This window comes from Podarcis tiliguerta, assembly GCF_965153285.1.
Source record: "Podarcis tiliguerta genome assembly, chromosome: 12".
Taxonomy (NCBI): Eukaryota; Metazoa; Chordata; class Lepidosauria; order Squamata; family Lacertidae; genus Podarcis; species Podarcis tiliguerta.
In genome coordinates, this window is record NC_139545.1 from 26,039,399 (window position 1) to 26,066,577 (window position 27,179).

Genomic DNA, 27,179 nt, shown 5'->3' on the forward strand with positions numbered 1-27,179 from the left:
CTGGAGAGAACTGTTAGGAGTAAACATGGACCAATAGTATCAAATTGTATGGGAAATGCCCTTACTAGAAAAGCTAACCAGTAAACTGATGCTGACACCGGGACAAATGGAAGAAAACACTTTCACTCCGTTATGGTTCCCCTTCATCACCAACATAACCCAAGAAGACAACAAGAATCCACTGGCAACATATGAATCGATATAGCTAACCTGATCCAAAAATCTACTCCCTCACAGTCTCACACACATAAACAAATATCACTACAGCCAACCAGCCAACCTTCAACCTCTCTCACCACCAAGGAAAGATAACAAGTGAATAGGAAGAGAACGTACACAAGTGACTCTGACACAAAATGCCACACATACACTAAGTAGAAGAATAGAAGCATTCCCACCCCACCCCACCGCCCCCGCCCTCCACCCCTCTTTCCTTCCCAGCCTTATACTGCATGCAACACTAATGTCTCACAACAAATGAAACTGATCTGTAGAAAAAACAATGCACATATTTTTGTAAACTAAGAAATCTTTAATAAAAATGATTACATATTTTTAAAAGATTCAGTGCACCTATATATAGATCACAGATAGACCATAGAATTTAGTGTGTGTGTACACACACAGAGATAGAATTCTGTGTGTAGAACCTCTTACTTGTTTTACACTTCATATTTTCTGTGTTCAGCATGTGGGTTGTAGTCTTAAACAGCTATTAATCAGTAATCAGTAAAATGCTCTCTTTTTTGCATTCCCTGTTGTTGCTGACAGGGAACTTTTCATGATCCACTTCAATTAGGTACTCAAAAGTTACCAAATGTTTTGTCATCTGAACTAAAACATGGATATGTTGTCTATGTATTACCTCATTTGCTCAGCAATTCTAGTATCAGTCAACTTAGTACACTGGCATTCAGTTAAAATACATTTTTTTAAACTTTTCCTTCAGACTAGTTAAAGTATACTGTGCATTTATACCCCACTTTGGAAACTTACTGAAGAGCACGGCATAAAACCATGAAATACATGGAATAGGAATTCCCATCTGTGTAGCTTAGTGTGAAAAATACAACTATTTTATTAACTTGCAGATAAGCAAGTGAAAAGTATTTCTAGATAATCCATTTATAATGCAGTATACTCTGCAAATGTCACTCATTAAATGCATGACATCCATCCATTTTTTGCAGCAGTGTTTCTTGAGTTGCATTTTCCAAGCATGTAAATTGCAATTTTGTGTTGCCTAGAAAGTGAAATTCTCCCACCAGACAGCACTACCATTGTTAATGCAATTGCTGTGTGGAACAGAGTTACATAGACAAGCAGGAAGCACCTGTTTGATAATCCGAATGTGACCAAAGGTAGCTAATAAACTGATCAGGGGAATATCAGGTTGCACATTAATTAAATTTGTGGCAATAAAACAACAAAATAAACTGGAGGTTGCAAAAGAAAAAGAAAAATGATTCAGGATTGTAGGCATATGTGTAAACAACATTGGGAGAGATTTAATTTAGATAAGCTCAGAGCTGTGCTACTAAGCAATACTAATTCTAGGATAAAGAAACAGAAACATGATTGCTTGTTAATGATTGGTAGTTTTGAGAAGACATTTGAATCTTAATAATAGAAAAATGAAACATTTGGAAGAAGTATGCCACAGTTTCTAATAAATATAGTGAAACTTCTGTGCTTATTGCTGCACTTGGACTATCATATCTCTGTATTATAATCAAAGATGTGAATGAATTTCAGAGATGGATTTAGGGGAGCACAGCCGGTTTGATTGCACAGGGCAGTAAACCTCAGGGACAGTGCAACTATTATTAAGAATGGAGTACAAGAAGCAGCCGCTTGGCTCTTCCTTGGCACAAGTGAAATGTGCAAATTCACATGAATGCACAGCCACAAATCTCAGGCTGCAATCCTAAAAATGGGGTCAGGTCCATTGAGCAAGTGGGACTTGCATAGGATTGTTCCATTAGTCTTAAATCCTCAGTTGTTTTTAAAGTCAAATGTCACTGCACACACTAAGGGGACTGTCAATAGGACTAAAAAAGAAGAAGATTGCCTGCATTGTCCCTTTAAGTAAAACAAAAATGGCACCAAGGCAGCCACAGATCAGGGAAACAGACTGCATACAGGTACAAGAACTCTGGAAGCACCTTTGAAGGGGCTAGTGGCTATATTAAAGTCATGAGTTTTGGCAGGGGGAGGTAAGTTACTCTCATGACATTAAAGTTGAGGAACAGAGGAAAACAATAATTTGGAGGGCATCTAATTGGGCCTGCACATATTTGGGTCACTACAGAACTTAGTGTTAATATACTTGGAACAGTTAATCTACCATGCCTCTCCACACTAGTAGTATTAAGGCTTTGAATATATAGAAAGTTACACCGTGTGTTTTTTGTATTTTTTATTTTCATAGCTGCAAAGCCCAAAGAAATCTGAATTCATTCTTTGCCATTGTTATGGGTCTCAACACTGCATCCGTCAGTCGGCTTTCTCAGACCTGGGAGGTAATACAAGTATTTTGTTTTTAAAATTCATTAAAATTCTTGTTTTAGCTTGCAGCCCACAGGCCAACCTTGGCACACCTAGGAGGCCAATTTGGTTCATGAGGTCATTTCCCCCAAATCACACCCACCCACTCTCCAGCTGACATCACTTGTGACATCAGCTGATGAGCAGGAGGACAGGGTTTAATCATGCATTGATTGTGTGCCCTGTTCCCAGCGGGGAACAAGATTCTGCAGTCAAGGAAGCAAGATTTAATTTCTGCTCGTTAGCAGATGAGTGGGGATTAAAGCACTAAAGATGTTGATTTAGCAAAATACTGAGGAGACGGACAGATATATGGATCCCCCATGTAGGGTAATTGATAAAAGAATTGGCTGGATCCCTAGGTCTAAAGTATGGACCTAAACACACTTCCCATCACGAGAGAGCCCCAGCAGAGAATTGAAAAACACAAAATGATGCAGCACAGTTAAACATGGGAATAATAGTCTGACAGACCTTTAAAATATCCTGTTCTAGCCACTTATAGCACTCCCCCCCCCCTCACAATAAATAGACCACACAGTAAGTTTATACTTTACTTACAAATGCCAAAGGTTGGATTCATATGTTGTCTCATGCAGAACACATACTGGGTTTACAAAATACAGAAATAGCTCTAAGTATGCAGTCTAAGCATGTAGCGAGCAAACTCAGGTTTGTCCTATCTTGGCGAGTTCACATGATGAAAGAGAATGAACAAAGGAGAAAACTTAACTTCCTTTCAGGTGAGGTCTGTTGACCTAGCTGAGTCTAGGAATACATTTCTGTGGTCTTAACCCCTTCGTGCCTTAACTAGCTTGCTAATTATGTTTGATGGCAATTTCCCACAAAGACCAGAGTTGTTTGAAGGCTTAAGGGGGTATGGTAGAACCCTTCGAAGTGGCTTTGCCCTCCCTTGGAGACCTGTCTCTAATCCTCAAAGGGATTGTAACAGATTCTTCTGTCACATGCTCCTGCATTGTTGTGAAGTAGGAGAAGCTGCAGCAGTCATTCTCTGAGTTTGAGGGTGATGGAAAAACCATCAGGTCAGCATGGTACACAATCAGGTAGTGAGGGCCCACTTCCAAGTGGTTCCTTTAATTCTTGGGATGACACTGGGAGATAGATGCAGAGGACACAATTCTCCCCTATTTAAAATAATAAAATCAGAACAACTAGCCTTCCCCCTGAAATGTAGCTCACTACAAGGACATTTTAGTATCAGTTCAAGCTAGCACTAATATACTGTTGATACGTTCTACTTTTTTAAATGAAATAATCAGAAAGGCCTTAAGACAAATGAGGCAGACAGAGATATTAGTGAATAAAATGAACACAGATTTTAGGAAGCAATTATAAAAGAATTATGAGAGGGGCAGTCTCAAAATGCAAAAGGATTTGCATCACTCTTAAACATTATTCATGATGAGCAACTTGATTTTTTATGATTTTTTTATGATGGCTAGTCACTGAAAGAAATATTAAATACTTTTCAGCATGCTTGATTCCCTCCCCCAATCGAATCCCATTTCCTTTGATGATGATGATGATGATGATTTTTTGGTGTGTTGCAGAGAATCCCTGGAAAGTTTAAGAAGCTGTTCACTGAACTTGAAAGTTTGACAGTAAGTATACTTTCTACAGAAAAGACTTTGATTTCTCCAGCGGTTCTCTTCCAGTGCTTAATGCAGTGGTGAGGAACCTGTGGTCCTCCAGATATTGTTGGACACCAATTCCCATTAGCGACAGCTGGGATGCCCAATGGTCAGAGATAATAGGTGTGGCAGTTCAACCGCATCTAGAGTTTCATCAGCCCTTAGTTGATGTAAACCTCATCATCTAAAGCCGGGATCCTTAGCTTTTTAGCTTACTGCAGACATATGTAGCTCCAAACTCTCTGTTCGCCCCTGGAGTGAATGGCCTCTTATTTCACTCAGTCAGTCCTCTTTCTTTGAGAAACATTTATCTGCCTCGTTTTCCAAGGAAACCTTTTATATTTAAAGCATATTGAGCTTGTGGGTGTGTAACAGATTACAAATTGCCATCCTTTAGAAAGGGTATTGATTTTCTTCTTCCCTTTCATCGCAATCAAATTGTTTCGGTAGGACCCTTCCCTGAATCACAAAGCCTACAGAGATGCATTCAAGAAAATGAAGTCACCGAAAATCCCCTTCATGCCTTTGCTCCTTAAAGGTAATACAGTTTGTCCACATTAAACATCTTCCTAACGTTATGTATTAGTACCAAACGGGTGAGATAAATTTTTAAGCATATTGCTGCTGTTCTGTGCAGGTTTACCAGCGAGTGCAAGGGTAACTGAATGCAGTGCAGCTGTGCATATAGATAATAGATATATGTTGCACATTGTGGATGGAGAAATCAAGGATCAAGAAAAGAGATTATGTACTGACAAGGGAGGCAGCAGAGAGGGTGAATAATGGAACTGTAAGATAAGATGAGGCCTAAGATAGCTTCTAGAAACCCTTTTGTTCTTCAGCTGAGAATTCAAAAGTTAGCTTAATAAAAAGCCGTTCTTTTCCTGTTTCCGTTGTCCAATAAGTGAGATGTCCTGATTAAGGAGAACGCATGTTCGAAAGTAAAATTCCACCCTACTGTAGGCTGGCCATCTTTAATTCTGATAGGTTCCCTGCTCCCCCCTTTTTCTGATGACCCTGGGATTTTGCTGTGCTTTCTTCATGACCGCTGATCTTCTGTTGCCCCTTCTGCTGCCTTCAGCCTTGGATGATGGAGGCCACAATTAGGAGGGCCCATAGCTCAGGTGTACAGAATATGCTTTGCATTCATCCTCAATCTTCAGTATCTTCATTTAAAAAATAAAAAGAGATATTGGAGCCCCTCTGCTGGTCAAAAGCGAGCATACAGATTTAAATGAACCAATGATCTAATTCAGTGTGAGGCAGCTCCGTTTTAAGGCATAACCGCAGCTCAGTAACAGCATGCTTTGGATGCAGAAGCTGTAGGCTTCCATACCTGGTAGGTCTGGGACAGGCTGCTTGAGAAGAAGAAGAAGAAGAGTTTGGATTTGATATCCCGCCTTTCACTCCCTTTTAAGGAGTCTCAAAGCGGCTAACATTCTCCTTTCCCTTCCTCCCCCACAACAAACACTCTGTTAGGTGAGTGGGGCTGAGAGACTTCAAAGAAGTATGACTGGCCCAAGGTCACCCAGCAGCTGCATGTGGAGGAGCAGAGACGCGAACCCGGTTCACCAGATTACGAGACTACCGCTCTCAACCAGTACACCACACTGGCTCCGTGTTGCAGACAGTACCAAGCAAGATGGACCTATGGACTGCCTCTTCATAAAGCAGCTTGCTCAGTTCCTGCTGCCTCAGGCCTTAACTAGTAATGCTAAGCCAAAACTCTCAGCAGCATGTCTTGCTCTGTTTTGTGCCTGTGATCTTGTAGTCCCTACAGGCTATGTATAATGGATATAGGTCACACTTGGGTGCATCTTTTAACGGAACACATTGCAGTGCCTGCAATTCTGCTGAGCACTCGGCTTCTTCCAATAGCTCTATCCTACGATTTATAATCGGCCTTTGTTTCTATCTTCTCTAACCACCCCGCCCCTCTTCTCTGGAAAGCTATCTGTAGAGACCCCATTGAGTCACCATAAACGGCCTCGGCTGCCTTTTTCCCTTTTCTGTAGGCAAAGGGATTAAAGCCCTTTGGCATATCTTCATATAAAGAAACATCTCCTTAGCACAATGGGATTCATTGTTTGAGAGTGTTAGCATATTGCAACGAAGTCCTTAGTTATAAAGTCAGCTTTGAAGAGGCTGTGTTTTAGGGCGCAATCTTTAAAGGGAAAAAAAGTCTAAAGGTCAGGGTGTCAAGGTCAGCACAGCCACCTACAATGTTGTGTGGCTTATATGGGTTTTGTGAGCCATGCCTAGTTACAGTTGCTTTAGGGTATCTAGAAATTTTACCTCTTTGCCATGACTGGAACGTGCACATACCTGGTATATCTGAGGGTGACGACAACATTTCCTCCTTTGGATGCCTCATCTTTTTTCATTCTCCTTGGGCACTGTATGTGTGTGTGTTTCTTTCTGTCTGTGTCTGTGTTAGTATATGCCTAGTACTAAATTATTCTTGGGGCCTGGTATCACCACCCATAGCACTCCTGTGGAGAAGTCTGTCCATCTTGACATTTCTAAGTTGTTGGATTCCATGTCCTCCTTGACGTATCTCCATGATGCTCTTCCCTATTATTCCTGTAGAGTTTGTATCCAGAAATAACCATGTCCCACTGCTTTTTTCCATCCCACCAGGTTTCCATTTTGTCAGCTATTTCTATGCTCTATTTTAGACCAGTCTCTCCAACTTGCCCATCTTCACTTGGAGGCTTCTAGCATTAGCATATGAATGCATTTATCGTCTTTTCTGTCTCTGCAGATGTCTTTGGGGCATATGTTTCATCGCCAGACTGCTTTGGCTTCTTTCAATGTACTTCCAATGCCTAGTTCTCTGGACAGTTTTTGAATATTTTCATCCTCACTTCTGGAGGATGATTTGTCCCAAACTGGATGCTTCTCATCTCCTATCAGCTTTTCCGCAGCAGACATTTTAAAAGCAGCTGTGCCTTTTTTCTTTTTTATATCAAGTGCTTTCCCCCTCCCCCCTTCCCAGTAGCCTTGAATGGGCCCTCCAAGGAGAAGTGTGGGAGGGAATTAACACCTTTTAAGTAAGAGTAAGTAAAGCAGGTGTCGGAAAGGAAATTTGAAAAAACCCTTTCTTAAATAGGTAAAAAGTACCTCAACAACAATACCCCTTTTTAAGTAATTGAATTTCTACAGCAAACTCTGTTGTTTCACAGACAGTGCTTTTGAAAATCTTGCTGATTTTTCAAATATTTAATAAAACACTGTTTTGCTCTTTACAATACAGCTCAGATGCAATTTTCTGCTCCACTGAATTTATCCAGGCTCATAGTTGTTGGCAGCAAAGCAAATTTCTATCCTTTTTTTTTCATTCTTTCTCCTCCCTCCCTGTTCCTCTTAAGGCTTTTACTTCAGTCTTTAAAGTTTTTTTAATAATAAAAAAGCACACTTCAGGCTTTTCAGCGGAATGCCTTCTTTATTAGCATTGACAGTAACAATTTCACCTTCTCCGTTTTGCCTTAGTGACAGGGCAGGCAAGGCATTGCAGTGGGGAGTGTATAATATGCAATGTTGGCACCTGAGTCTAGGAGGTGAGGTTGACAGAAAGCATAGCAGTGTGGAAAGAGTCTCCAAGGCATCCTGTTTCAAAGGGACCAGTTCTGAAAAGTTTAAGAAACCAAAGGAACGCATTAGTGGTCTTGGTATTTGCAGCGTTGCAGCCCTTTGTTTATGCTAACGTCTGAAGAAAAATCCAATAGGAAGTAGGTAGCCGATTGATGCTGTTTTTGTTGTTCTGCCAGATTTGTATATTTGGGTGTGCTCCTTACAAAACAAAACAAAAGGGACCACCCTTCTCTACAAACAGGTTTGCCCGTTTGTTCACTCTGGCCCTTAACCAGAAGAAGAGAGCCAGTGTGGTGTAGTGGTTAAAAGCAGTGGACTCATAATCTGGTGAACTGGGTTCGCTTCCCCGCTCCTCCACATGCAGCTGCTGGGTGACCTTAGGCTAGTCACACTTTTCTGAAATCTCTCAGCCTCACTCACCTCACAGAGTGTTTGTTGTGGGGGAGGAAGGGAAAGGAGATTTTTAGCCGCTTTGAGACTCCTTAAGGGGAGTGAAAGGCAGGATATAAAGTCCAAACTCCTCCTCCTCCTCCTCTTCCTCTTCTTCTTCTGTTGCCATGTACAGATGTGCTCTTTAGGGTTCTAGGTGGCTTCTTTCAGGATAGCCAGCTTTTGCCCAGAAGCCACCAGCTACTGATCTTAAAAGTTGGACAAATTTCCAGTTTGTTTTAAAGCAGTGGTTCCCGACCTTTTTTTTTTTTTTTGGCCATGCCCCACCTATGCATCTCCACAATCCTGATCCCCCCCCCCCCGTGATATATAATTCTTATTATTCAAAAAGGGAACTCCTATTCACATGGAGGAAGCCTGAAAGACAATTAACTTGGTCTAACACATGCTCAAATTGCCCCCTTTAAAAATCAAATCGCCCCCCTGTGGGGCGTGTGCCCCATGTTGGAACCATGGTTTTGAAGTAAGGGAGATGTGTGCTTCAGCTGTGGGGGGGGGGGGGAGAACACATATTTTAAAGAATTGGAACGACTGAAAAAGTGGAAATTCACAAATTCTGGTTTCCTAGATGAACTCTTCAGCAAATAATGAAGTAATGTACAGAGGGTTGTAGAGTTGGAACGGACCCCAAGAGTCATCTAGTCCAACTCCCTACAATGCCGGAATCCCAGCCAAAGAATCCCTGACAAATGACCATCCAGCCTTTGTTTAAAAACATCCAATGAAGCAGAGTCTACCACCTTCTGAGGTTGTCCATGCCACTGTCAAATCGCTCTTATAGCAAGAAAGTTCTTCCTAATGGTCAGTCAGAATCTCTTGTAATGTAAGAAAAGAGAAAAGTACCTAATGTGCATGATTTCATCAAGAAATTGACAATACATGAAGAACTGCTTTTCCAATACTGTCCCCCCCCCCCCCCCCCAGTTCTTTAACATTTGAGGCTTTCCCCTTACTCAGAGTTTTTCACCGATCAGTTCAGAGAAAATCTAAGAAGAACGGAACACTGTGTTACATCACTGTCACCATTTCATGCCATGTAGCGTAAAAATGGGGGATATTTATTTATTGTATTTATTAAATTTCTATACCACCCTTCAACTAAGAATCACAGTGCAGTTTACAAATTTTGATGTTTGTCTTGTTGTTTTTTTTAGATGTAACATTTATACATGAAGGGAATAAAACTTTTCTGGATAACCTTGTTAACTTTGAAAAGCTGGTATGTAACATTTTCTGTTTTTAAGTCCAATACCGTGGCAGGGCAGGAGGCTTGCTACATTGTCACTTATCCACCTTCCATTTTTGTTTTTTTTTTGTTTTGTTAATTCTTGTTCTTCCAAATAGTGTTTCTTTAGAAGCAGGGGTACTGTTTATTCCTCATTCGATTCTGCTTTCCATTGAGAGTTTCTACAATAACAGTAGGATAATGAGCTTTTAACCAAAGGTTCAGCTAGATGCCATTTTATTATATTTTCAAAGACTGGACACAAGATTAGTCCAATAAAAAAATGAATCTGCATAAGAATAAATCATAATATAAATTCCAATTTGTTGTTTTCACTAGTCACAGGTGATAATATTTCTTGTAGACTTTGGGTTGCCTGTCTACAAGCGAAACTGCATATTGTGTTGTGATATTTTGGGCAGGCGTATTTTTAATTCATTACATTTATATTACAATTTTTGTATGCCAATGAGCTTATAAAATAGTGTCTGCATTTAATTAAGTACTTTCTTGCCCAAATACATTTAACTCTGACTACAACATTATTGATCTCTCTTTGAAATGTGTCACATTAACACGAAAAGTAAAATAACCCTTGATGCACACATTATTGTGACTTTATCCCCAGCATTTAGGTCTTCAACATACTTTGCAAATTTTACTGCTCCTGAGGCAAATCTGCTGCAGGGTGTTAGGGTGTCATGGATAAGAAGGTGGCAAGCCAACAGTTCTGCCATTAAGCAAAGGTTGTCTTAACGTTCTTTGCAAGAGGGGGAAGCAAGATGGCTGGTGTGGGGAGCACAGCCTGCAAGAAAACATGCTCCCAGGCGTGCCATATGGTTAGAAGACAGGATTAGTTATTGAGAGCAGGGCACAGCAATGGAGAGATCGAGTGAAAGACACATTCTTTCATCCTGCTCCCAGAGTAAAGGGACCCATGACCGTTAGGTCCAGTTGCAGACAACTCTGGGGTTGCGGCGCTCATCTCGCTTTACTGAGGGAGCTGGCGTACAGCTTCCAGGTCATGCTGCCAGCATGACTAAGCCGCTTCTGTCAAACCAGAGCAGTGCACGGAAATGCCATGTATCTTCCCGACAGAGTGGTACCTATTTATCTACTTGCACTTCTTGGGGTGCTTTCGAACTGCTAGGTTGGCAGGAGCAGGGACCGAGCAACAGGAACTCACCCTGTTGCGGGGATTCAAACCGCCAACCTTCTGATCGGCAAGCCCAAGAGGCTCAGTGGTTTAGACCACAGCGCCACCTGCTTCCTGCTCCCAGAGTATAAAAGGACAAAAACTGAAGACTCGTAGCTGCTTCGAAGTTTATATTAATACTGCCACAAATGGCATGTTTTTGCACCAGGCAGAAAACTAGGAAGAGCTGCTCTCTTGAATCTCAGGGAGGAGCCTCATTGTGAGTTCTTGGTGGCGTGTCTTGCAAACAGGGCAACTTCAGAGCCACGTTATCAGAAATATGATTTGCACATTGGTAATCTGGCATTTCCACAGAGCTATTCCATTCAACAGCATTTTTATAACTCACAACTGTGGCATGATCTGTATTATGCCAAACAAAACAGGGGCTAATTTTTTAGTAGGCAATCAGTTTTTCTTCTTTGGAAGCTAGGCAGTTTGTGCTTTTATTTTTTTATATAATATCACTAGTGAGAGCTAATTTCAGCCAGGTTGCTTCAAGTTTAGCTACTAAGAATTGTTTGGGTCTAGTTGAACGTCTCCTCTGCTTATCTTGCAATTGTGATCAAATAATAATTGCAGGAAAATGTTATGGACCAAGCCCTCAGCTGGAGCAAATCAATGTAGCTTCATGAATCTATGCCAGTTCAAATCAGCCCAAGATCCAATCATACATGTGCAATGAAATTGGAAAGGTTTTCCTCTCTCTAATCGGTGCAGCCATCTGTGACCTATATTGCCTAAGAAAAGAACAGCATAGGAATGAACTCTTTTTAAATAACTATTCATACCAAACTATTGCAATTCCAGAGGCATACTGGGTAGAATGTTTTCTCTGAAGTTAAGAATTCTCTTCCTTCTTATGTCATGCCATCTAATCCCCATTTAGATAGAAGCTTCATTCATTTGAATGTCATTTCACTAATGGAAAAAATGTGGGGCCTGCCTGGATTGCTAGTCATTTTTGTAAACAATGCTGATGTTGACACACACATACTGAATTCTTATACCGCAGATACATGCAGAATTCAGATAATTTCCCACTGGCCCTGTAATGTATCAAAGCAGCCCTGAATCAATGCTTGAAGTTATCCATGATAGCTTTCTCTTAGAAGATCTTACATTTTCACATTCCCCCTCCCAAAAAAATCTGGAAATGGGAAGAGAATATGCCTTACCTCCCATGCTAAAGGAAAGGTTATGCCTGCTCTTCTTGTACAACTACCAGAGTAGCTTTTTTTTGTGTGAAAATATATATTCTATTGGATTAATATTCAGTGGTGCCTTTTGTATATTATCTTCACAGCACATGATTGCAGACACAGTCCGGTCTTTGAGACACTGCAGACACAACCAGTATGGTGAGTAAAGATTTCTCCCTTTAGCTAAGTTTTGAGCAAATATAAAAACCTTCTTTATAGCAGGTCTCTCTGACCAGCCCATAAAGGTAAAGGTAAAGGGACCCCTGACCATTAGGTCCAGTCATGGCCGACTCTAGGGTTGCGGCGCTCATCTCGCTTTATTGGCCGAGGGAGCGGCGTACAGCTTCTGGGTCATGTGGCCAGCATGACTAAGCCGCTTCTGGTGAAACCAGAGCAGCGCAGGAAACGCCGTTTACCTTCCCACCGGAGCGGTACCTATTTATCTACTTGCATTTTGATGTGCTTTCAAACTGCTAGGTTGGCAGGAGCAGGGACCGAGCAACGGGAGCTCACCCCATCGCGGGGATTCAAACCGCCCACCTTCTGATTGGCAAATCCTAGGCTCTGTGGTTTAACCCACAGGGCCACCCGCGTCCCATATGACCCATATGACCAGCCCATATGAACCATATGACCGCGTCCCATATGACCAGCCCATATGACAGCAATAAGCCATTTTTTGCCCAAAGCAACAGAGACTTATGGTGGGCATCTTAAAGACTATTCACTGTAGCATAAGCTTGAGAAATACAACTAAACCAGTACATCTGGCATTTACATACACCACTGTATATTGTTTTTTGACTGCTTAGAAATAATCCTATGAATGAACTAAAAGGATTTACGCTAAAAGGGATCAACTTTCTTGTCTGATGCAATCTTTTTTTGTTCACATTTTCAATTTTGCTCATATTATTAATGATTGAGGCTATTTGTCTGAGATGATAGACCTTTTCCACACATATAGAGAATGTATGCATAGACAAGTTACTTGCTAGCTTAGAGGTCATCTGAGGAGAGGAGATATGCAGAGCTAATCACCTTAGGCCCAGGTGAAATCAGAAGTCATTGGAGAGTCACCATCCTCAGCCATATCTGTTTAATTGATTATCACAGTTAGTCTGGAAATAAACTTCTTTTTTATTTGAAATGTTGACGCCTGTAGTTAATTGCATTTTGGGCATGAGTTCAGTGGGAAGAAGCTGTAAAGTAACTGATCTCATTCATTCATTTTTCTTTTGTCTAGGAAATGAAGTTCCCCAAAAAGAACATCAGGAGCTGAAGCCCTACGTCCATCACTTGCACATCATTGATAACCAGCAGATGTTGTTTGAGCTTTCGCATAGGATAGAGCCTCGCGTGTGAGTTCACGCAGATTCACATACCTGCAGCACTTTCAATTAAGTGAATGTTTATGCCAAGCATGTTGCTTCCCTTGGAGAGAGGTGAATACTGAGTTTTATCAGTAGCTGATGCCATACCAAGCGCAGCCATCTCTTGCAAAGCAGAATGAGGAGCTGTTTGCATCAGCCTTCCTGGATGAGAGAAATGCCATATCCATTCAACTGCAGACGGGGAAAGAGAGAAACAGCATTCTTCATATACAAAGACTTGACTTCTTCAAAAAAAATAAATCTTGGTCCAGAGTAGCTTTCAATTCAGACTCTTATCAGTGTTAAATTGGGGGGAAAGAAGACATTGGGACACTATGAAGAAACTTTTTAGCAAGCAGCACTATGTGAGAAAGGCACTCATAATTTGCCACACATGGATGTGCCTCACTAATCATCATGAGCTGTCAAAAGGATTGTTTGTTGCCAAAAAGAAAATAGATGAAAACAGAGAAAAAGAAGTACATACTAAGCAAACTTTCCTGGGATGTGTAGCAACCACTGCTGCATGAACATAAAGAATGACAACTTGTTAGAGCACAGCATACAGATTCATTCAAACAAATTGTAGAATTGGACCAGAAGCAGGTGATGCTTCATTTTAGCAGCCTTCCCTTCTGAATGTGTTCCACAGCATAAAGCAAAATTTCACACTGTTAAACTGTTTGCAGCAACAAGTGCAGTGTTTCTACACGGGATTGAGTAGCAGAGTGCACAGTGCTTTCTTGAATGTTTCTCTCAGCTTTTTTTTTTTTTAATTAGAACTCCCTTTCCAATTAGTCTAATTTAGATAACCAACTCCTGAGCCGACATGCTTATAGTTTATTACAAAAGGAATGCAGTATGCTTTACTCCTTGATATCTGTACCATAAGATTACTGCAGTTGCCTTTAGATGGGCGTAATGTGACTTTTAAGCAATGCTTAAGTAAATAAGCAAGAATCTAAGAGATTGCAACAACCAGCAGCTTCCAACAGGGGGAAAGACCTCAATCACCCTTAGGTTAAATGTCACAAAAGCAAAAACATCTGTACCTCAATATTGGAGGGGTGTTCTGGAATGTTTGCCAAGGGCATTACTTACACTGCCAATGAAAACTTTTGCTAATTGAAGTAGCTCCCCTATCTAACCACTCAAGGAACTAGATTTCTGTAAGAGTCTTATGGGTCTCCAATAAAATTAGCATACAAAACTACCTGAGGGAAAGCTGGAAGAGCTACTAAGTGGCATGCCCATCAATCATTATTTATTAAGACTGAAAATGATAAATACTTTACAGCTATGTGAAACCTAACCTGCTGTGAGTGCGCACACTTCATTCTTTTTCACTTTGAAAGACCAAATAGACCTAAGGGCTTATCCACACTAGTAGTTCAAACTTTCAAGCTGTGGGGCTTGAATCTGACAAGAGGCACCTTTTCATATTGTCTTGAGAGTAGTCAGTTTTGGTTCATGTGAGTGAGAATCTCCTTGAAAGTCAAGCGCTCTTTTTGGAATCACAGTGCAGTGCAGCATAGCAGAGGATCAACTATGATGGGTCCTATCCAACACCTTTTTTGACACTTCCATAGCCACACTTCTGGCAGAAGTATAGCTCTCTAGCGAGGGAAATGTGATACTCTCTGGCGCAAAACTGGTTTCTTGAAGATACCTGAATCTGATGATTGCAGATTTCTTGGGCTATATACTATCTGGAAACTTGTTTCAACTCCTTTCTCAAAAGCCTGTATCAAAGGGTCACAGCCTTTAATGTCAAAACATGAGTCAAAGGTGAACAAAGAATGACAGTAAAGGGTTGCAAGGATTTGCCTAGTGAGTGTGATAAATACGATGCGAAACAATGCATTTCACTGTGAAAAATCTATTTATATGCATCTTTATACAATATACTATTTTATAGCGGAAATGGGAACATACTTCTTGTGATACTATGCCAGACAAGAGATAACTGTGGGTAAAATCTAGTGTTCTTTGAAATGTGAGTCTACTAAAGCAAATGAATTCTCCTTTTTTATTACAGCTGCTAGGGTATAATCATTCAGGAACTTTTTTCTGCACAAGCTCCTCCCCAAGGGATTGTGTCCTATTGGAAGAGAAATAAAATCAGCTTTAAGTGGTAGGGTTTTTTCAGCAGGGTGGAGATTCTTTCCAATGCATTTTGGCCTCCCCAGTATGAAAATTGTGGAAATACTGTACAGTGTAATGTAAAGACAAGATGTTTCAGAATTGTAACTATATTATGAATATGCTATACATGTTCTCCTGGCAGCTGCTTTTTTTAACCCAGTAAAAGGGAAAAACTGGCTGCCCTTTGAGTAAATATACAGTGTGCATTTATGTAGGTGGTTGCACATGTTAGAAACAATCCAGATAACCTATTTAGGCATATGAATGGAGTTTTATATGAGGTTTTCCCTAAAGCAACTCAGCTGAAGAGGCAAGGATTTTTTTAAAAACCGAAAAGCAGCTTGTCTCTTAAGCAGTGGGGTTTGCTATAACAAAGAAAAAAGAGAGCTGTTGGGCTGCATGCATTATTTCCAACCGCATACATGTAAGTAGCTTTATTTTAATTGCAGTTGTTGTAAATAACCCCTTTTATGCATATAAGGCTAACTTGGGGGTGGGGAGCTGTCGGGCCCAATTAGGCTTAGAAGTTATCAGTTCCTCATCTGTGGTGTTGAGCCACCAGACCTTCAGGTAGTAGATCTAAACATAATAAAATGAGGTTCTCATGCCCATGTTTGCCTAAAAACACTAATGCAGATGGAACTTTCTAAGAGAGAATCAGAACTGCAAAGTTTATAGGTTATCATATATCACCTTGTTGGAAAACTTTCCTAACGGCAGGATAAAAATTTATGAAATCAAAACAAACCCTTCCCACACCTGTTATTCTTGTCAGCAAAATGCCCCTGGCATCCATGTGTGGGTTTTGAGACCGTAAGGAGCTTGACTGTGTGAGTAAAAATGGACTGGGGGGATTATTTGATTGATACAAGACTAGTTAACATCACACCCCACTTACTAAATCTTCACTTGTTAATGCCACCTTGCCCACACATATACATTGACTAGCATGTGTTTGCTGGTATAATGTACAGATCCTACCACAGTTAATCCTTTTTTCTTTTCTTTTTTGCAAGGCAATAATGTATTTTCAGCTCTGGCTTCCTTGTTCAGTTGCTGGTTTGAAAGTCACTTCCCAATTTCATGAGAGGACTTGTTTTGCTTATTCTTGAGTGTGGTACAATGCAAATATGTACTGATTTTTAAAAAATATTTAAATCTCTACTAGATTTGGCTAAGCAGTGCTGTACTCCATAGGCAGTTTCCCTGTTGCCAGTTACTGAAGTAATGGATAACATCTTAAAGATATTCAGTGGCCAGGATTCAGGCAAAAGGATAAGCCGAAACTAAATTACAAGCACTATCCCTTGTTTGCCAGAAATGAACCAGTGATATGGACTTTGATTTGGCCTAGCATACATGAGAGGTGGTTGATCGGCATATGTATAATATAAGGCCCATGAAAAAATAGGGGAATGGTATAGAACTCCCAACCTTCAGTATCAGTAGTATCAAACTTTACTTCAGTCACAGACCAGCATGAGATAAAACATAACGGATAAACTGAACACATATGACTTAAAACAGGTAAGGAATAAAAACTAGCAATTAAAAGGAGATTATATCATACATACTTAAAAAGATAGAAACAGGGACAAACAGTTAAAAGCAACTATAAGGGAGGGAGTGAAGGAGCACAGGTCATGTATTTTGGGCCTAGTTTTGTGGCGCAAACCATCCTTCGACAAATATCCATCATGGCAGCGAAGAATCTAGCTAGCAACTGAGTGTGTAGCATTTGGGTTTTCATCCTGAAGAAGCAGGGAAGTATAAAGTTGTTCTGTGCGACCTGGGAATTTATGTAGTACAGTGGTACCTCTGGTTAAGAACGTAATTCGTTCCGGAGGTCCGTTCTTAACCTGAAACTGTTCTTAACCTGAGGTACCACTTTAGCTAATGGGGCCTCCCGCAGCTGCCACGCGATTTCTGTTCTCATCCTGAGGTAAAATTCTTAACCCGAGGTACTACTTCTGGGTTAGCAGAGTCTGTAACCTGAAGCATCTGTAACCTGAGGTACCACTGTATAGGCAAGATGAACCTAGCTCGTATATCTATACTGGCAGTGAAAAAAGGCATGTTCTGTTGTTTCCAGTTGCCCAGAGCCACATGGGCCTTTCTTTTCCTCATATGGTGTCTCCCTAAAGCAGCCTTCCTGAATGGCTGAAGGGCCTGGCAGCGGACCAGAGTGAAAGCCCTTCGCTGTTTTGGAATTTCAAGGTTGGTTATATATGGCATCTGGGAGGTGAAGTGTCTTCTGGTTTCACTGATTTAAAATTTCGGGGGCTTAGCTAGAATCTGTCTACCAAGTATGCAGAAACGATTGTGCTTTTTAAAATACTTTTTTAGTAACGCTGACACGCACTGATACACTGTTACAAAGAAGACAGTTATTCTCAGTTGTTGTCTTACTGCTAAACAACCAAATGGTAGGGCTTCTTGAGAAGTGCACTCAGATTGCGTTCTGTTAAAATGTACAATTTTGTCTCCAGGGTTCAGCTCAGGAAAATCAGGTGTGTAAGTTTGCAGCACAGACAAGCTGTGGGCAGTGCTGATTGGTTAGTACCCGGGCCATCACAAACCTACCTCTCCCCCATCCCTGGAGCAGTTCTGCGACTTTTTTTTAAAAAAAGAAAAGATAGTTGCTTTAAAGAAAAAAAGGGGGGAAAGATGTCAGATGAACATAAATAAATGTACATATGGCACTTCAGAATAAAACATGGGCTGCCCTTCTGAATCATGAAGGAAGAGTTAAGATTGATGATTGAACCAACATTCAGGTAGGTAGTATGTAGATCTTTCATTTACAAATGGGAAGGAAACTGAGATAGCCCCCTGGGAGAAAAAACTGCTGTTATTTCTGTACATACTCTAAATCTCACTGGCTTTAATAGAAAAATGTTAATATATGCTTTACTCTCCCATTAAAATCCAGGGACTCAAGAGTCTCTAGTCCTAGACACACTCACCTGGGAGAAAGTTTCATTGAACACAGTGTGACCTATTCTGGAATTAAACCTGCATAAATTGTGCTGTAAATTCTGGCTCGTTCCCCTCTGTTAATCTATATATACAGACCTCAGTAGTTGTAAGAGAGTCAGCAATTAGAACAGGGGTTAAGAATAAACAGTGTTCTGCAGCAGTACTTTGATGTACAGTCTCTTCATGAGTTTAATGTATTAGTTTCTAGTAAGCAAAGGGGAAAGCTGCAACAATTCAATGAAAAAAAATGTGTTGTAAAAAAGCTACAGAGTGAGCTGTAAATATTAACCTTTTTAGCAGAGTTAAATTACTATTTATTTGCATAGCCTATTTATTGCATTCTTCTAAACACTGTTAGATACTGGGGCACTGTCAACAAATAGAGGAGAGACTACTTGCATTGTCCATTCTACCATCTCTAGAGTGCCCTCATGGTGTCAACTTGCATTAACAGTAATAGACTAGATTGCCCAAGCCAAGGTTATTTGCCTAACTTCTCAGGGACCACACCTTGTACTTATCCAACATTATTAGAACTGGTATGTATGAAATGCTTTGATTTACCAGGATCACGGTTGCCAATGTATTCCTTTACATATTTCATGCTTGTTGGCCTCTGTATATATCATTGTGTTGTGTATTTATGAGAGCTAAGAAGCAATTGCTAATAAGCAATAATTTATATGTCGAAATGGCCAAGCAATACGAAGGTAAAACTTGTAAAAGCAAATGTTAATGTTTAAACTTTTTTAATATTGCTTTTCAAAATATAAAACCATATTAATTAAATTGTCTCTGTGAGTCTATATTGACCCTTGTTTCTAAATCGCAGACTTCATGGGCTGCTGCTGTAGAACATGAGCATGAGAGTCCTGCTTTCAAATTTCAATATAGTCATTAACTCCCTGGGTGACCTTAGCCAGAACATCATTTCTTGGCTTTACACACACACACACACACACACACACACAGAGAGAGAGAGAGAGAGAGAGAGAGAGAGAAAGAAATATGGGGTTGATAATAATAGCCTAGCTGATGATTGCTGTAATGATTTCTGAGAGAATGCTGGGAGCAGTTATGGAAAGCAGTGGGATGGTCACTGGTCCATAATATTATCCACCTGCAGCCTCATCAGCAAGATATGCAATCCATAAGTTAGGGCTATTTATATCCAGTCACAGCAGCGGCATAGCCAGATACAGCAACTTAGGTTTGAACTGAAAGACAAAAATGATCTTCCAAAACCTGAATGGTTCTAATGTCGGGAGCAGCCAAGCTCAAACTGGGAAATGACTCTTCTATGCACGGCTATACCTTTCTGTGAGCTGCTGGAAATAGGTTCAGTTATATAGAAAGAACAGTATTGTTCTCCCAAGCCTCATTATGCCCTTTCTGGATGTTCCTTGTGATTTGGCCTAGTTACAAATGCTTCTGATGGTGCATTCTGATGGAGCAAATGAATTGTGCCTCCAAGTTACCTGTCTTCTTCTATATTGTCATCTAACTATGACAGAACGTAGTTATCTCTTGTGAGGATGAGTAGAAAGAAACTAGGGAGGGACCTATGGAAGGGATGGTGTGTTTGCAACTGGTTCTAGTGCTCCTGGAACAGTGGTGGACCTTGGCATATCAAATGTCATTGGCACCCTGTGGATGCTAAAATCTGGCACCCCACCCCACCCACCTCTCATCTTCCATTGGATGTCATAGTTGTGGCTCCCCCTGAAGCTCGTCACCCCATGTGACCACACCGGTCACACTCCTCTAGATCCACTTTTGTCCTGAATCACCTTTTACTGTTCCGACCCCATTCTTAGTATGTCTCTATACACTTAGGTGAAGCATCACAAGGAGTCACTGCCCCCATATATTGTTATATGTCAACCCAATCTCTGAGCAGCAAGAGTCTCCAGAGGTACCTGCTTTCCCAGGGTTCAGTTTCAGTGGAAACTCTGGTATCTATTACATATATGGTTTTATTTCCACACTTATAACCTGAGCATAGGATGGAGGGGTCACAGCATTAACACCCCCATAGATCTTGGCTTTGCCTTTAAATTTCCAGGGGACCTCCAATGTCCAGCACATAGCAACCTGTCTCTCTGTCTGCAGCTTCCAGCATTCCAGCTTTCCCCCCTTACACACACAACTCTAGCTATTGTTCTCCTCTGTATCAGCCAGGTGGGGGTGGGGAGAGGCCCACCCATTCGTTCTATGGCACAGAGCAACTTCTTTGGTTATGATAAATTGTGGTACTTAGCTAGCCAGCCAAAGCCATTACCTTAACAAAAGAACTGGCTTGGTATGCTTCTCCCTACACTCACAAATATAGGAGGTCTAGGGTATTATCCAGACTGATGTCCCTCCCCCAACCTTATAACAGTATAAACCAGGGAGTCTGTGTGAAATCATTGATCATATTCCTTCTGGAGTGGGTACAGTTAAAACTTTAAATTTTAGTTTCTCATTTTTCTGGTCTTGAAGTTAAATTCACCACATTTCTGCAGCAATTCTAAAAAAAATAAATGTCTGCATACTAGTGCAGATTCTTCCTATTATGCACATTTTTGTATGCAGTTTTACTGAATATGCATATATCTGCAAGCAACATTCCCTAATGCATTCTTGTATGCTATTTTCACTAATAAAGACTTTTTATTCAGATTTTTTTTTAAGTTTTGGGGAACTGCACCACAAAATTCAGGGAGGTGCATATTTTGACAGAGATGGGTTCATGTTGGTACTAGAGAAGGTCATGTTTGTGCAGGAGAGCCCATGCTTCCTCTCTAATATTACTCAGAGAAGTCTAAGTTCCGATATACACTATCATGAACTGGCAGGACACCGAAGAATGGGAAGGGGATCCCAGTGAGCAATGTAACCACAACTGGTGCACACCAGGGCAAGCTGAAGATGGGGAAGGGGAGATTGGGGACTTAGAAAGTACTCAAGGGACATCAGAGGACATCAAAGGGGCAGCTGCCAGCTCACAGGAGACAGGGGAAGTGGACACATCACAAGAACCAGAAGGGTCCTCGTCTCCATGAACAGTGAGAACAGTGGGAGATGTACTTTAAGGCAGTCAAAAGAACACAGCCAGCTTACTAGTTGCTCAGGTGAAGATCGTGGGACTTGTTAGTTGTGGGAGGAGTTTTGTGAACACTCAGCTTGATGAAGCTCAGGGCAGGTGAGGATCACATGCTTTGTTAAGATGAGAGACACAGCTGGAGCAAGCTCAGGTGCATCAAGTAAGATTGGGAGAAACAAAAGAGACGCAAGGCAGAGACTTTGTGCCTGCTGAACCTTCATCGTTGATGGGCTGTGGCTTGGCTGTTTTGGAAATGCCACTGGACAGTGCTTTCATGGCTCATCCTAGGATTCCAACCCTGGGTCTTCTTCAGAGACGGTAACCTGGCCTTACAGTTTCACTTTGAACCTTTCTCATTGCATTGGACCTGAAGCTGTATTTGATCATTTAACTTTTTGACCCTCTGCTGTTGCCCTTGGGATTGTGTGCACTTTTGGGTCTTACCTCAGAGTACACTGGGGTTCGGGGCTTACACATATACACATAGTATATACTCTGGTTTCTCTTCAGATCATATAAATCTTTCGCCTTTCCCACATATACACATAGTATAATAAGTCTGCAAGTTATGCACATTTAACTTGTGCATATACAGCTTTACACACATGGCAAAAATACAAATAAAAGCAGGTGGGGAGGGTGTGGGGTGGAATGATTTTGGCAATCCCACCCTCCATTGAACCCGATGTGTTTTGACTATACATGTTTTTGGCTTTGGGTGCAATCCCTGGAACATAACTCCCATGTAAGTTGTGGGCTTCCTGTAGTTTCCTTCCCTTTTGTTATAACCCTATCAATATAACTTGGAGAATTCTGAATTAAGATGCCTAAGATGAGCTGCTAGGCTTAATCAGTGGTGACCAGCCTAAACTAGTAGTCAAGAAGATCTTCCTGCTGCCCAAACACATGAAAGCTAAAACAAAAGTTTGCCACAAAAGGTATTTCCTCATAACTAGTATGTTCTTTCCAGGATGTAGACTGCAAAACTGCAGACATCACTGACATCTAGTGTCTTGAAGGCAGGATCCCTGCTGACTGCTTAATCTGTGATTTTGTGATTTCTTAGGGTGGGCTGATTCTGTGCCACACTTGCTTTAATTTGTGCATTTAGATTTGTTGGCTCTATGCTCCTGGAGGAGAATGTTTACTGCGCTTTTCTGTTGAACCTTTTCCTAGTTGCTTTTGCTTTCTGCTTTATGATGAGCGTGCACATCGATGCTGTCTAGATGCTAAAAGGAAGAGTACTATGGCATTCTGAGATGTCGCTCACAGCAGCAAGTCAGAGCAGTTCAGACTGTAATGGTAGGAGTTCCACCCATACCATTAGCCAAAGGTCTACCATGTCTACTGAGCAACCTAACACTCAGCTAATAATCAAAATAAGGTTTCGGTGTGTGTTAAAGTAATGTGAGAACCTGAATTATACCAACTGGCCAGTTAATTAGCATTTGATTATACTGCCTTTTTAGCTGTCCTATGAAAGCTCAAGAATTAACTGGTACAGAACTTGGAGTGTAGAAGAATAGGCTTCACAGAAAACAGTAATAAAGATGAATGCAAGAGGTGGCACTATATATGTGGGGGTGCGTTATGATGAATGTTACCAGGCATTTGGGGGCAGCAAGGAAGATGAGGTGGTCCATACAGAGTTTCATGACAATTATTGGATTTTGACCTCTGTGAGCCAGATTCCTCAGCTGCATGGCCAATTTGGGTAGGAAGAGCTGCTATCCCTTAAATTTTCTCCTTCCACACCCACAAGGCAAGATGAACCATATGGTACAATTCTGTGTTGATTTCAAGCAGCAGTGTAAAATAAGATATATTGGGGAGAGGGGGTGGTGGCACACTGAAGATAATGCTATAGATGTGGTGTATTTGGGCATCAATTGATGTTCCTCCTTGTTTGCATGGCACGGCTTTGCCTCTGCATTTTAAGACAATGGCTCTGTTTTCCATGCAGTACAAAGATCTGCTTGCCTGGCATTGCTTGTACTCTTTCAAAAGAGCTGGCTTGGCTTCCTTTAATCTCCTCAGGATTACAATTGCCTCCTTTTAATGGCTATTATTGCTTTCCCTACCCTGTGTCATAGCTCTGAGTGGTGGGAATTGTACTTTCAATACATACCCTGACAGGATTTAGCTATTTCCTGTTTTATACTTTCCTCTCATTATTGTACTTATAAAACATGGCTCCCTTGAAGACCTGAATTTTATTTGTTTGTATTGTATTTATTAATACAGCAACACGCTGGGTCTAATTAGAAAATTGTTATCTACAAGATTGAAGGATTATTAAACATCAGGGCATGTTTCCATATCTGTAAGTTTATATGGATATCGTTTTGAAATATATAAGATTTCAGGGGTCAAATATGTACCTTGGCTTTGGTTTCTTTGAAATGAAGGTGACTAGAGACTAAGGGCATTTCTGCAACATAATCTTTAAATTACATGTATATACAAGCTGAGCATAAAACTAGTTCACAGCATCAACAATCCAACAGATCCTGCTTACCCATTAGGTTTCTAGGGGGCTACCAATGCTATAGCTTTAGTTTCTTACAGAGAGCAAGTCAGGCCTATGTGTCTCTTTCAGATCTGGTTTCAAGACTGCCAATATTTTGTTTCACATGCGGTTTGATGACATCACCTCCAGCTAAGACAGAAGGGGAAGAAAAATAAGTCCCCTTCCAGAAATATCTCTAGGTGTTTCTGTGGCCAAACATCATGTATACTTGGCCATAGGGCGGTCAGTTATACATTGCCAAACATGGGGACTGTATCACACACACACACACACACACACACACACACACGGCAAAAGAGGACAACAGTTTGAATGATATTTGCATATAATGATCTATATGTGTAGGTGAAATTCTAGAGATAATTACTGGTTTAAAGATAAGAAAGAGTAGGAGTAGAAGCCTTGATGTTGCTGAGCAGATCAGAGGACTATGCAGGGACACAATTCACCACTCTAATGAGATGCATCTTTCTTTAGAAACCAAAAGAAGCTCTCAGATCGAGGACATCAGGGCTGTTCTCTGACAGCCCTTCAAAATAGAAGGCTTTGCTTTTGGAAACATCCTTCTTGGACATTTCTCTAGTCGTGCAAAGATCTGTTCTCTCAGCAAGAGGGACTAGGCTATATTTAAGTACCTCTTTTTACAGCCTTAATAAAAAGATTTTGTGAGATGCCCCTAAACACCCCAAGACTGAGTATTGGAGCCAGCTTTTAGGGGTTGAGGTCTCTAGGGCCCCCAATAAATTTTTTGAGGCCCCACCTCAAAGTTGATAGGTCAAAGAGTGTATGTGTGCCATGTCATGTGATAGACTATGTGGGGCAGGGTCCTCCAATATTTTATTCAAGTTGGCATCCCTGGAGCTAAACATACTCAGCAGGCACATAATCCTGGCTTACTATTGAGAGGAAGCCAGAAGGAGGCAAATGGAACCAGGCAGCTGCAAGAGGAGAGAGGAAGAAACACATATTTGCAAAAATGACAAGAGAGAATAATCTCATTGTCTGGATAGATCAGCAGCAGCAGCATTGTTTATTAAATTTGTATACTGCACTTCATCCAAACATCACAGGGTGGTTCACAACATAAAAATAGAAAAGGAGAATACATAAAAAAACAAAAGCACAGTGATAACCACCACCACCCAACATGTTTATAAGGCCATAGAATGTTTATCAACCAAATGCCTAGTTATAGTGAAACGTTTTTGCCTGGTGCCTAATGAGATGTAATGAAGGTGCCAGGCAAGTTCTGGGAAGCACAAGTAGGGACAGTGCTGTTGCGTGAAGGCCCTGCATGTGGGATTCTCATAGGCATGTCACTGGTCACTGTGAGAACAGGATGCTGGACTTGATGGGGGGCCCTTGCCTAACCCATCAGGGCTCTCCTTACACATTCTTAGGATTTAATCAGGATGCTGAGGAGACCCTACATTCCTAGGGTGGAATCACCTCTTCATATCTAGCTTTCTTTTCATAGGGCGCCACATGAATTTGTACCAGCAAGCTTCTGTTTACAGCACCAGTAAACAACAGTTGTGCAGACAGAGAGTTTTCTGCTGGCATGTTAAATGACACAAAAGGCATTTTGTCAGTATATTTGTTAACCTACAATATGAAAAATGATGGCAATCTATCTATCTGCTTATGACTGTCAGATGTAAGGAATTGTAGTCTCCCCCCCCCCACTCAAATTACAAAGAGCTATACCTAATATGGGAAGCGGGTGGCGCTGTGGGTTAAACCACAGAGCCTAGGGCTTGCTGATCAGAAGGTCGGCGGTTTGAATCCCTGTGATGGGGTGAGCTCCCGTTGCTCGGTCCCTGCTCCTGCCAACCTAGCAGTTCGAAAGCACGTCAAAGTGCAAGTAGATAAATAGGTACCGCTCCAGCGGGAAGGTAAACGGTGTTTCTGTGCGCTGCTCTGGTTCGCCAGAAGCGGCTTAGTCATGCTGGCCACATGACCCGGAAGCTGTACGCCGGCTCCCTCGGCCAATAAAGCGAGATGAGCGCCGCAACCCCAGAGTCGTCTGTGACTGGACCTAATGGTCAAGGGTCCCTTTACCTTTACCTTTTATACCTAATATAGGCTATATTAAACTGCAAAACCCATCTAAGCATCACAGCAAAAAAAGAGAAATGGGCTACAGTGCTGTACGGTCCAGGCCACACTGCTATGGAAAAGGGACTGTGAATGATCCTCTTACAAGGAAAAGTAGATGCAATAACCATGTGTTTGATTTGTTTCCATTTTGTGTTGCAAAGCACAAAGAAACAGGATATTCCAGCTGGTACATTAATATTTACATATCTGCAATAGGAATCCTTGAGCACCATCTAGTGGCTTTTATATTTATCGCTGTTCTATAATAGCAATGATTAGATTCAGTGGATGAAAATAGATTTTAATTACTTGAGTGGTTAATGTATTTTAGGCTGTCAACAGATTGAAGAAATCTTAGTCAATTATGTGAGTTTTAATTTTGATCAATTAAATTGAAGGGATATTGCATATGCAAAAAGTTCTGAAGGAAATAAAAGCCTATTTCTTTGTTTTTTAAATGATCTGCACTGAAGAGGCTCCATCCTTCTCTTGTACAGGATGGAATTCTGCATTTTGATAAGTACTTGCATGAAAAAAGGATTTAAAAAATTTAAAAATATGCTGCTAAATTAATTAGCGGAAGATAGGACAGTGGAAGCGGAGAAGAGATGAAAAACCCAACTACAAAGGGAGGAAAAGGGGCTTATCTTAGTGAGCCCCAACATGAGAGCCACCCTGGCATAGCTGTTTCTAGCTAAATGCATCAGCCATATGATCGTGAGAACCTGTGTTTAATTCAAATGCATATTCATTATTAAGATGGGCTATAAATTAAAGCAGCTAAATTTAACCACATCCAAACAAATGCTTAACCTGATGGTTGAAGATTTCTAGTTATGCTTTGTATTACTGGTGCAGATTTAATTATTATATTAATAATAAATACATTCAGTTAGTCAATCAGATTTCTATTGTTTGAGCCGCTGGCAATTATAACATTCATCACAAAAAAGCAGACAGACAATCCGATCAAAGCAGAAATTAAATCGTATCAGTTTCCCATGCAGATTATCAAGAAATAAGTTTCCCAAATCATTTTGATTTTAAAAAAATCTGCTTGGCAGGCATCACTGTTTTGGATCCAAAAAGTAGTCTATAA

General features: G+C 40.9%; 1 protein-coding gene and 1 long non-coding RNA gene across 7 annotated transcripts in view; one reads left to right on the forward strand and one right to left on the reverse strand.

Annotated features, from left to right (window-relative positions):
- The window catches only part of RAPGEF5 (Rap guanine nucleotide exchange factor 5), a 131,513-nt gene extending 112,362 nt beyond the window's left edge, over positions 1-19,151 (forward strand). For all 6 annotated transcript variants that reach the window (XM_083405378.1, XM_083405377.1, XM_083405380.1 and 3 more), the window contains 6 exons: positions 2,432-2,522; positions 4,119-4,169; positions 4,650-4,737; positions 9,398-9,462; positions 11,970-12,024; positions 13,112-19,151. In XM_083405378.1, the coding sequence (XP_083261504.1) occupies positions 2,432-2,522; positions 4,119-4,169; positions 4,650-4,737; positions 9,398-9,462; positions 11,970-12,024; positions 13,112-13,230 (469 nt within the window). In that variant the 3' untranslated portion in view covers positions 13,231-19,151. The remainder of the gene's footprint in view (positions 1-2,431; positions 2,523-4,118; positions 4,170-4,649; positions 4,738-9,397; positions 9,463-11,969; positions 12,025-13,111) is intronic.
- LOC310660649 lies at positions 7,799-13,359 on the reverse strand. Its single transcript, XR_014503573.1, has 3 exons — positions 13,251-13,359; positions 11,261-11,403; positions 7,799-7,828 (listed from the first exon to the last, which is right to left on the reverse strand). It is a non-coding gene; the product is annotated as an uncharacterized lncRNA (long non-coding RNA).
- Positions 19,152-27,179: the final 8,028 nt, after the last annotated feature.